At 43.8% G+C, this 12734-nt stretch overlaps 1 protein-coding gene across 1 annotated transcript; it reads right to left on the bottom strand.

Moving 5' to 3' along the window:
• Positions 1–472: 472 nt before the first annotated feature.
• On the bottom strand, positions 473–9817 carry LOC125946437 (uncharacterized). The gene is made up of 3 exons (XM_049669722.1): positions 4168–9817; positions 2585–2748; positions 473–801 (listed from the first exon to the last, which is right to left on the bottom strand). The coding sequence occupies exons 1-3, from the start codon at positions 4256–4258 to the stop codon at positions 601–603; spliced, it is 456 nt and encodes a 151-aa protein (XP_049525679.1). The 5' UTR covers positions 4259–9817; the 3' UTR covers positions 473–600.
• Positions 9818–12734: the final 2917 nt, after the last annotated feature.

Raw genomic sequence — 12734 nt, 5'->3', positions numbered from 1 at the left:
TATTTATTAGCACCACATACAAAAAGCTGAAGTGGCACGCAAAATCCATCTCCACAGTGAGTGCCAAAATAATATGCGGTGTGTACGTGGAAATCCCAAATGCTCCCACTGAGATAAAAACCTACAAAACAAAGTCAAAGATTCAAGCGATCTTCTGAACACAGAAATACTTGCGCACAAACATTCACTGCAGTCTCAGAGCGCAGTTCATATGTGACCGATATCTCGGTAGGGCTGGTACACTCTCCATGAACAAATTATTCCCATGTTCCAACCAGCACTGCTGATCCAGCGTGCTCAGAATGTGATAGGAATGAGCTGGTCAGATCTCTTTAGTGAGCCCTGGAATTAACTTGTGAATAATAGTTCACACATTCATGTCGCGTACATTACCTTTCTTGTTTTCTTCACCCATAATGTTACACGATTCCAACAAACAGTCGACAAAATAAGCGTATTTGAGCTGTGTTTTCTTATAGCACGCACAGTATAGCTTCGTATTTTATTCGGACAGCTTGTGACCGCAAGATCTGACGGGGTACACTGCTGTCGAGCGTTTTTATTAACATCAGGAGTGACTACATGGCGATCGAGTGGTCATTATAATTCTCCGTAGTGGAACTCTTCTTCTTCTTCAATTATGTAGCCGATGCAGGTGATGCCCTTGCGGACCGTCGCCGGTGGTGTCTTCCAGTCCCGGACTTCGCACTTGAGTTTGATCGTCAGGAAAAGCTTGGGTAGCTCACACGTCTCCAACTGCAGCTCCGGGAGGTCCTTGGATGCCAGGATAAGCAACGAGGCCTGTACAGAGATACGGGAAGCCAAATAATTCAGGATGTCGTGGACATAAACAAGGCAGTTCATTTCTTTAGCACGCCATAATGACACAATGAATGGCAACATATTCACGGAATGTTGCAGTCTTCCTAGCAAGGCACTGGGGGTGATTGGCTCATTGAGTTTAATGTCCGACAGCAGCACCTGGGCTATGAGAAACGCCGTTATAGAAGGCTTTGGGGGCCTAATTCACAAAGCTTTTCGTTTGTAAATTCGTTTCCCCATCGGTCACCTACCTTCGCTGATAATATGTCCGCCATGACAGCGAGCATCTGGTCTTATGAACAGTTCTTGCGTAAGTACTTTTTTGTGGACGCGGATCATTATTCTTCCACCAAGAACAAAAATTGCGAATTATGTCAATTCTTAACCCCTTCATTATCTTAATTGTCAGTCTGTCAGGCACGGTGTGCTCGAACCGAAGGCAAGAGACGCCTGTGCATGCACGCTCGAAGGGGCTTTCGGCCTTCTCAAAGGCTAAACGACTAAAGAGGCTCATGCGATATTCGACTGGTCATTTCAGAGCGCTCCGAAAGCGCTTCTATGGTCGTGTAAACTAGCAACAAAGCTTTACTAGGAACCTAAAGTGGGCTTGAATGACAATAATAAAACATGATTAACGTTAATTCACCCCCTTATTCTCGTATAACAGCTTTAGATCTCACTTTCACAACCTTAGTTGCGTTGCCGTGGCTCTCAGAAATCACCAGACGGATATATTATATGCATCAGTAAGCATCTTAAACTACACTGGTGTGTCTTTTAGATGCGAAGCATCTTATGGTCGGTGCTATGTCACTCCCTCAGTCCATCCATCCCCCGTGCGGCGTCCACACACCTACTGCGCATGCGCATCCTCCTCCCCTCCTCTCCCTGTCTCATCTCCTCTCCTCTCGGCATTCCTCCTCTCCTCTCCGACGCTCCTCTCCTCTCCGGATTGAGCAACGAATGGCGAGAAAGAAATTGCAGCAGCACCAACGAGGCAACGCGCAGAGCTGCTGCCGACGCCGCCCGCGTTTCTCCGTGTCCCCGCCAAACGCTCGCGGTGTCCGTGAATGCAGCAGGCGCCTCTGGCGTCGGCTCGGCAGGTTTCGACCAGCCACAGCTTGGCCGTGACGTCACCGGGGAGATAAAACTTAGAGCCGCCACGACGGCGGCAGAACTCTCGTTGACTCTGTGGCGAGTACATATACCTTGACATGGGACGGGAAGCCATCTCCCGCTCAAGCTAACCATCTCCCCGCTACTTCGCATCCACACATGGTTCCCTTTAGCGGCAGATGGAGTAATTTTTTTAGTTAATTTTCATGATATACACGTACATTGTGACAGCTTTCATCAAAGTTACCTCTGCATAACTCGTTGCCAAATGCACACCGCTGTAGCCGAATGGCCGTGTCGTTCTGCTACAGAGTACGAGGTCTCGGGTTCGATCCCCGACCGCACTTCTATGGGGGCGCAGTTCAACAGCGCTTATGTACTTATATTTAGATGCACAGTAAAGAAACCCGGGTGGTCAAAATTATTCCGGGGTCCTCCACTAGGGCTTTGTTGTTGCTTAGTGACGTCAAACCTCATGAATCATAGCGATTGCCCCAGTGTGTCTCTTTCTTTGTGTATCTGTTTTAGTTCGCGCTGCTATGACCCATGAATCTGTCAGTCGTTGTCACACTTTGTGTTAGAAAAACTGCGTCGTCGTGAACTGAAAAAAGGAGACTAGAGAAATAATTCGCTTTCAAGCGTATACCTCGTAGTGCCCCTTGGTAATGTCGATGAGCCTGAGCTGCTGCAGGCGGACGGTGGGTGCCTGTTCGGCGCTGATGCAGTAAGTGGTGGACTTGCGACCTTCGATGAAGAACTGGAAGCGGACGTCGTACCAGTAACTCTCGATAAGCTCACCGAGGTCAGCTTCTGCGCAGGAAGATGCGATGTCGACAGAGAGAGGAAACTTACGCAAGAAAATTCTAAGATGTCTTAGAATCGTCTAGCCTGCGATGGGCTAAAAGGGCGATGGGGCAAAAAGCACGGAGTGACGATAAGGACACAGGGTATGGTGCTGCTAATATGGGCAGACGCACAACATATTTACCTAGTGGTCATTCATTGTCTCAAGATGCTTACGAAAGAAACTAGGACACTACCGGCTTGGCAAGCTTATTTGCAGTCTTATAAAATGATGACCGGGACATCTAAATTACCACTCTATTTGCAAGGCTATGCAAGCGACATGAATGCCGTATGTAAGCACCCAACGTAAGATCAAACACTTTCATAGACAATTCACAAAAATTATACGCTTGTCGCACGTGATTTCTAAATTATCATTGGCAGCTGTCACCGTTGAATTCGCCGAAGTCTGTAAGCACTGAAAATTGATTTATCATCATGAAGACTGGAAATAAATGTCATTTATTTGCTCGACAGGAAATAAATGTCATTTATTTGATCTAAGAGCATCTAACCGAGTGCACTGAGTAAAGGTGAGTTCTTAATGTTCAGTAACAAATTTGACTAGTTCAACCTTGGCAATAACCCTCAGAGTGCACATGTCGCCTGTTATCATAGATGAATTCGCCTGCGCTGTTTAAACTGACGTTCATAAAGGCATGCGCTTTATTCAAAATTGGTGCCCAACTGAGCCGACAGCTGTTGAAATTTGCACTCGTCTGCTTTTACTGCTTTAACTATGAACTATTTTGTCGGGCATGCCGTGATCTTGGTTATTTCGTGCCACTACTGTCATCGTCAAATGCACAGAAGTGTTTCCGCTTCTTGCTTTCAATAAAACTCAGCCAGAACTTCAACTAGCTGTTTAATGCTGAGCTCTTAAACTGCAGAACTGATGGGGCGTGTGTCACTCGTCGATAAAATATTAGCGATATTTTTTTAAACAAAACACTCAAAAACATTTCCTGCATTATTTCCATCAAACGGCTGAAATTAAGTTTGTAGTGGCCGTCTTTAAACTGTTTCCGCTTAAAAACTAGGCTGTGGCGCCATGCCTTCGTCAGCAAGCTCGGTTAATGGCCACTCATGAAAACCGCATCTGTGAGATATGAAAAGCACACTATGGCCGCATCTTACTATGCTACTTTTGCAGCGAATATATGTATTGCGTTTTGAATGGCTTTCATCATTAATTTGCAATTGAAATTTCGTAAGGTATATGGTTAGCAGATGTGCGCTATCGGCTCCTTAAAGGCGGTACGGCCACGGAACAGTATAACTGAAGCTTTGCGCTAGCGCCGAGAGCGGTCTCACCAACGCACGATGTCTTGACATCGCGGGAATCCTGCACTGCAACAGAGAAGACACAGAAATAGCACTTACCCGCAGCATTTCTTGCGGTAAACTTGACTGCTATGTCTCCTTCCTGTGGCACACGCTGTGGTTCAGCTTGAGTCATTGAAGAAGCCGCCATCTTGTTCTGTTGTTGTTGACCAGAGTTCACATGGCCCGTACCCACAACAGGGGATCGGGCAGGAAGGCAGTGATTGCCACAGTCGGAAAGAATCGCGGTTAATTATCAACTTGGACGTTAACAGATGTAGGGGAAAGAAATAAAGGGTGCGTTGTGCCTTTGAATAACACCTTGTTGCGACGTGAGCAGAAGTTGTCTTCCTTCTTGTGGTCGGCGGCTGTCGAAATAGGTCACCTGCACTGGCTTTTTATGTGGACAAGTACCACGCAAGAACAGTCACAAAGAAAGGATGTCGTGGTGCATGTCAAAAAGGATGCTGCGAATTGGTGTCGGAGAACGAACGCATTAAGCAACGCCTTCCCGCCATCCATTTAGGAGTGTGTAAACAGTGTGCAAACTAAATTGCTGCTATGTAGTGCAATTTCATCACGTAATACAGCCAAGTGTTTAGGGTGCACTGAATACAAAAGCAATAATATATACAGGTCTTTCAAGTACTCTAAACATCTGGTAGATCTCAAGGAAACACTGATTTCTAACATTTCATAGCTTTGAATTCGTAACGTTATGTACAAGCAATCGACGATACACTCAAACCTTTTATGCCTTTGCATTGTAGGATGTTTATGTAACTTTTATAAGATAAGTGCTAGTCGGAGGCACATGCGACGTGTGGTACTATCGTATATAACTACTATAAATCAGTATGTAAAACTATATTAAAGCTGTATTTAAATCAGTACTTTCCAGGAATCGGAACATCACAGCCAGTCTGAGTTGTGCTCTCGCCTGTGCAGAAATCGCATGTTGTTTCTTGTACGCAGCACTGATTTTATATTATTTATTTTACCCTCCTCAAGAGTAGAATCGAATGGTAACGTGTATGCTGGGACTGCCTGCAGGAAACTACCCATTTGTCAACAGACGCTCTAGTCCTGCAGCAGCACTGTCGATCGTCCAACTCACTCTAGTATTCGGCGTAATAGCACAGAATGCAGTGCCTAAGTGACACCATATTTGCGTCACACATAGCAATGCTGAAAATTGCATTCGGACATACAAAAGCAAAAGAAAAGAAACACGCCAGCACTGAAACGAAAACAATAGCCCTAGCTGGTTGTCCTCGTTTTCCTTCTCGTCACTTGCTAAAATATCACTAATACGTTTCTGCTTACAAACACTGACCAGTGGACTCCAACAACCTGATAGGGCTGCACCTTCAATTTAGTCAACACTTTGCGTTAAGATCACATGTAATAACACATTCAAAGAGAAAGAAAACATCCTTGCGAAACAGCATTGAACGTCTACAGACAAATTATTTGTACATGGTAACATATTTTTAAAGGAAGAATATAAGACGAATTATGTACAAACAGATCAGGTTAAGTAAATCAGCATAGTACTCTTCTGGTGATTTATTGAGAACACAGACATTACAGTACTGCGGTAATCGCTGGCTTTACAAAATGTTATATATAAGCTGTGACGGGTAGTACGATTCTTTGGAGTATGGTTAGTGCTTCGGGGAATAACTTATCTGCTCCTTGCACAGGAACGAAAAATGAGATTACAATGACTCATAAGGAGTACCTAAACTGAAAAAATGCGTACGGAACAAAAGCGAGCTAATAGATTTGCGCTCTTCGGACACGAAAAACTGATGAAAATGAAAACGCATAACAATTTGTCGTCGCAATACCAAGTTTACGCGTTAATTCGCATGAGTGGCTTTCAATATTCAATTTTAGATATTTAAGACGTGGTAGGAGTGTTGGCAACGCTTCTTTGGCACAACTGGGTGCTCGCATGGAAACATTTCACAGGTGGCTTATTTGAAAGTCACTATAGAACCTCGCATTTACATGGTACTCATTCGTGATGTTGTAGGCACTGCAGCGAAACAATAACCTTAGTAAGTTGTATTCAGTTAAGTACTTTCTACTTGTCATTACGCAGAATTGACGTTTGAAAAGTTCTGTCTTCATTGCGGCGCAGTTTAGATTGGCATTATAACTTTTATGTTGTTTTTATTGGAGCTAGTATCTGATCATATAAGGCGAAATGAAGATTAAGGACATTGATTGGCAGAAAATGTCGTACGCTACTCCAGATACGTGAACTGGAAGAGGCATAAGCCAGTGATAAATCGTAGGTTGGCCGCGGTGCCTGAAGTCAAATATAAAAACAGTCGGTACCCTCGAGCTACGGCTAGTCTTCATGGCGCCAAACTAAACTAAGCTTCTCAATGCCCAAAAAAACGCTACAACTTCTTTACCTTAGAGTGCATAAGTTTTGCTGCAACTAGGTACTCATAATTTGAATGTGTAATAAATGCAGAGGAAGAAAGCTCAGATTTTCATTATACTGCGATTTTCAATTACATGTCTCAACAAATCCGATAAGAGAATAGACCAAAATGTTGTGTGCAAGCACGCTCTCAAACTAACTGTTCCACGCTTGAGATGCTGAAACGTTTACATACTGCTACCTAAAATCACGCGCTCTTCACTGGAACAGGCAAGATCGGGCTTGGATGCACTTAAATGCAAATTTTGAGCTCGCTTCATTTACAGCTTCTTATCGTTGCTTTCAAAGCACTTGAAAACATTTTATTTTTTAAATGTTCATTTGTTTGCAGCCTTCATTCTTTTTATCATAAACGCTTTCCTATGTGCAATCTTTTCGTCACTCAGGTTCTGGCACTTTAGAGCGCTATTATCTATGCGAGGTTACGACGTCACGCTTACGTCACCAGCCAACCTGCGTTTGTGTTCTTGCGTCACCCTAATGAAGTATTGAGCAGCCACTATCCTTTGTTTACTTGCCTTCAGTGAAAGTAATTTAGAAATAGCCACAAGCAGAATTTTTTAGGTCAACATTATTACGTTGAACACGTTTTCATAACAATGCATCAGATTCAGTACAAACCGATACAAAGCTTCATTATAAGGTGAATTAGAGCAAACTATCTAGTATAGAATGCCGCGTAATACTAAGATGGGCTTTGAGTAATAACAAAGTCATCCTGTAGCGATAACGAATTGGAGTATTGGCTAAGGAAAGCATGTGATTGCCACTTAAGCTTATGTTTGTGGTGGCTATAAAATCTACAAACGATTGAATAGGCCACTTTTGTTTATGACCTCTCCTTATGTTGAGTGAACGACAATCTTAAGCGTTCACGGAATATCCGATAGATCTTCCTGGTTTTAAGAAAAATTTACTCCTCTTAACCCAGAATTCCGCGATGTAATGGAGAACATTGTGCAGCATTTGCTTATGTTAGATAACACGTTAACTTTGGCACTAAAAAAACAAGTGTTTTCTGATGCCGGCACATGATACACCGAATGTATGACAAAAAAGCACCTTCAGGACATATGTTAAATCGGGAAGCGTCTCATACGTGTCACCGTGACGAGTGCATAACAGAGGAAGCAGTGATTCTGGCGGTGTTTTAGAAAATACTAATTCATATACAATGATATATGCGCGAAGCATGATAAGCAAAGGCATGTATGTACAAGACAATCAGTTCAAAAAAGTGTCCGCAAAACACAGTTCTCTAGCTACAAGGTGTCTATTTACAAAAAAGCACCTTAACAAACAACATGTCGCCTTTTTGCTTGCGGCTCACTCTGAAGACGTCCGTGCGCTTGCCCAGCAGCTTGTTAGCATGAACGGTCCCATAATTTATACATGCGCGCTAAACCCAGCATTTAGAATGATCACAAGCCTAAAGAGAAACGTGTGCGTTTACGTTTTAGTCACATCTCTATGCCACTGAATGTACAGGATGCGTGCTTTTACGTGCGTTAGGATGGGGAATGTTCGCAAAAACGGAGTAAGAAAAAAAATTGGCTGAGGTTTAACTCTTGTAAACCTACTTTTCACGAGCGAAATGTCTGTTTAACTTGGTTTTGCAAAGACTATGCACTCAGTGTTTCATTTATGCGCGCTTCCGGCTTGGCAAGCTTCTCTATAACGTGCTAATCTGGCCTCTCTTTGCTCCGGTGTTTCAGCAGCTCACTTTGCCGTTGCTTGAGATTTCGCACCCTGCCGTCTAGCTACATTTACTGGATGATTGGATTCAGCCTGTCGCTTGCGCTGAAGCGCACACGCAGACGGCCCAGCCGGCACGCCATCCATGGCGAGACTGATGGACCAAGCGCCGGCGAAGCAGCCGTTAAACCCTCGCCTAGTCACGCGGTACCGAAGCGGCGAGGCTCTAAGCGAGCGCAGCTGCGACACCTCTCCGTAGCGGATCACGTGGCGTGACGTCACATCTGCCACACTTGCGCTCCGAAGGCTCGCGCTCCGGCGGCTCAAGGTCTTTGCGACGCGATGAATGACCTTGCGAGACATGGCGTAGTAGAGCCTTCGCTCTAAAAGGAGCAATTTATTCTGTTCGTGCATACTTTTTTTTTGCACAATATAACCCTTACTAACCATTCAAGTTAATCAAAGGTAACCTTCCAGGGTTACTGTTATACAATTGAATATTAGAGTCTATATATTTATCTCGTTTCCTCCACCATGTCATCCTTTTTGACGTCATTTCGCATGGTCTTTAACACTTTTTTTTGGCGTTAAATGTACTCTATTACGTGCGTCTACCTGGAACTCTCGCTCCCTTTCCACGCATGGTAGACGTACATGTTATAAAATGTACATGTAGACGTGCATGCCACATATCTTTTCATAATCATCTAGGACGTGCTGCTGAAAATTTTCCTAGCATAAAATTAATAACAAGATTGTACAATGACTGCAGAAATCTTTTTCATTTGCAAGCGCATTCTATGACGATATCAGGTGTATTTCGGTTTCGCGAAATTCATTGCTCGCGCGGCTCGAGCCGAAAGAACGCTTTGCTAAATTTCGGCTCAGCGCCTGCCAGCATTACTTGCGAAAGAATAAGAGCATGCAGCGCAGGGTCGGAGGCGAAGCCTTCCTATTTTGTCTACCATCTCTGATACGTTATATGGGCATGCATGCTCTCTCCGTGTACTTTACATGGTCGGCAACATATACGTATGTTCAAATCACTCCGCTTCTGTAACTTTTGTGTTACAGAAGCGGAGTACTAGATGTCTCTCGGGCACAAACACAAACCGTTGTCTTGTTTCGTGACAACATATTTTGCTTTGACTTTTGCGGTTAGGCTGCTATTATCACTCGCATCGTAATGATAGATTCCTGAAGCCGCCGAAGAAGCGTAGGGTCCTAAGATAATGTTTTTAGCCAATATAGCTTATTCGTACATTCTCTTCACTATACCACATATTCAACAAAGGTCTAACACTACTGATAAGGTGGTCCACACTGCTTCTTTCCACAACCTGCAGATGTTTTCTAAGGATACGCAAAGAGAAGTGGCGTTGTATACATTGCAATTGATCATGACGTATACGTAAAGAATAAGCCGGCGAAAAAGTATTTTGCCCCCCACAGCGGTAGACTTCAGCAACTATAGAATGCTCATTTCACAATGCTTATTTACGGAATCCTCGGCACGTTCAATGGAAACCAAATCAGCACAGTGTAGCATCCGGATTATCGCTTACACTTTATAATAATTCCAAATGATATATATATATATATATATATATATATATATATATATATATATATATTTGTCATCCTTCTATACTAGCTGTGCGCTTAAATTTCGAGTTTTGGAAATACTGCAGGGTGTGATATTCCTAGTTTCTATTTCGAACGAAATGCAAACGTGAGATGTATAGGACTGTTTCATCAGCTTACACTGCTACTGCTTCTGTTTTCTACGATCACTATAAATAACTTGGTACCGTGCGTGTCGCGTCGATTGTTTTAGTGGGCGCACCCAAACGTGTAATGCACTAAGTACAGCTTCGCAAATTAATCCTGTCTTCTTTTCGTTGGTCGTCTTTGTGACACCAATCAACACCAAATGTCAAAGGAAATATAACTACGAAGTGTGCTGTGTTGGCACAGCTGTGTGTATGTATGTATGTATGTATGTATGTATGTATGTATGTATGTATGTATGTATGTATGTATGTATGTATGTATGTATGTATGTATGTATGTATGTATGTATGTATGTATGTATGTATGTATGTATGTATGTATGTATGTATGTATGTATGTATGTATGTATGTATGTATGTATGTATGTATGTATGTATGTATGTATGTATGTATATTGTCCTGCAGTATCGTCATATCATTCGGGCATGTACTTCGCGCCATGTCTCATCGTCAGCTTTATCCATTGCTGATCTAATGCCACCATTAGCCTCATCCTTTATAAATAGTCATGCATACTATACTGGTTGAGCTAAGGCACAGCAAACGCACCGCAAAAGAAGTGGTGATGGGCAACGGACCACTACGTTGTGGTCAGTGTTCTCTTCGTCTACGAAAACCCCGTGGTTTGTGGTGAGCTTCTATCTCATCATTTATGACTGCAGGCAGCTCCTAACTCTTTCAGAGCTTTTACAAACCACGCACCTTATACCGGTGCTTGAAATGACGAATGAAGCAATGTAATACTGCGCGTAATGTGGAGAACGCATCCGACGTCAGTGTATAAATAAAATGTAGTGTGATGCAGTGATGCTAATTCTTTAAGATGTACCGGGACAAGTGTACCAGGACAAGCGCACAGGAGTCTTTGAGAGCCACTCACGCAGGCTGACAGGTCATGGTTTTCCGCAGCGATGAAATGACGACACAATGATGCTGTACGTTGCTGTGAGAGTGCTCGCCGGCACGAGCACTTCAGAACGCGACAAGTGATGTGGTGTGTTGGTCTACTTGCCTCGCACTGATGGATATGCCACACAAACCAACAAGCCGGTTACCTGGTTGGTGAGCGATGCTCGTGTGTCTTCGCAAGCACACACGTACACGCGCCTGGTTGTGTGGATATGCTCACACGCACACACGCACTATCACACGCGCACTCATTGTGCCTCAAGGTGTCTGTTCGCCTCCTTCTGATGATGTATCTTCTCCATTCGGCACCTTGGCTATGGACGCCTCGCGAAGAATCCACGGATGAAGGAGGTCTTCTTGTGAACCTGCATGCAAAAGAAATGGTCGCAGCTGTCTTCGCATTGGTTTCATGATTTAAAATAGTGGTAAACATCGATAACTGCTTTAAACACACAGTGCGGCACGCTATTTCGTAGAAGAGTCGCGCTTATGTAAGCGTTACTCAATGTGCTAGCAGCTTGGGCTTAATCGGCCTGCCGCCAGTCACTAATGTGATCAGCAAAGCGCTTATCTCGCCTGTATGAGTTAGACAAAAGACAAGACAGCATGATTAGCGTGCTCACATTCGCCCACACGGGCACCACCAACTGCATTGCTGTGTCGAGCCTTCGGTGCAGATAACACCAACCAATTAAATTAACGCGAGGGGTGCAGTGTTGAGGCAATTGCGTTATATAATCTTTGGTAATGATCACATCGTCTACTACGGCAACTTATTTAGCCCAAACTACAACTAACATAAAAAAACGAAGGTTTTACTATGATATTGTACATCCTGTATGAGTACATTAGCTGCGACTATTCGGTCATGACTTATGCTTAACGGCGGCGGTGGGAAGCTGTGCTAGGCCTGATCATGCATGAGCTTGATGAGCGTAGGAGTTGTGGTGGGCGCATGCTTCGCTGCCCTTGCTTCGACAACTTGCTGTCTGAAATGTATTGACGCAACAAGCTCAGGGAACGACAAAAATTGCGTGTCTGCTCATTATAGCATCCTTGAATGCAATTACATCCGAAATGACTAAATCTACGTTCTCTGAAACTCGGTATGCATCGGTGGCACTTTGCCTTTATTGCACTATCGACCAAAAAAAGTGTACGGACCACGGGATCTCAAAAAACGCTAAATATCCGAGCAGCCTTTAAAAGTAGCCTGTAAAACCGTACATCACAATTTTGTTCGCATGCACGAGTAGAGGCTGGAAATGGGAATACCAGGCTGGCGTTTTGAGGCTGCGGAGATGTTCAGCTCTTTGTCAGATCTCTTGGTCCGTAAACTTTTTTGGTCAATAGTACGTTACATTAGTGCAGCCATGTGCACATTGAAAGCGGCGTATGTGATATACCATTTAGGATTGGCACCATTTTTGCATTACGGAAGAGCACACTCTCCTGTTTTTCTACAGGTATTCCGCACCGCATGATAATTAGGTGATACTTTACACAAGATTTTATATTGTGGAAACGTAGCTTGTTCTTCTGCTTGTTTCATTGGAGACCTGCGCTATAAGAGCACTACGAAAAACCTTTGCATGTCCAGTGTTCAGCGATTTAAACACAATAATCTGACCTCATGGCGCTCGGCGATTTATGTGGCACCGGTGAGCACTGGGTGATCGCTGGGGGAGGGGGCAAGTGTAGTCACAATGCCTCACAAAGACTCTCGCTTTCATTGTTTCCTAATGCATCATCGTGGCGTTCTCAGCGG

The sequence above is a fragment of the Dermacentor silvarum genome, chromosome 6 (assembly GCF_013339745.2).
Source record: "Dermacentor silvarum isolate Dsil-2018 chromosome 6, BIME_Dsil_1.4, whole genome shotgun sequence".
Lineage (NCBI taxonomy): Eukaryota > Metazoa > Arthropoda > Arachnida > Ixodida > Ixodidae > Dermacentor > Dermacentor silvarum.
This window is presented reverse-complemented; position numbering and strand designations above follow the sequence as displayed.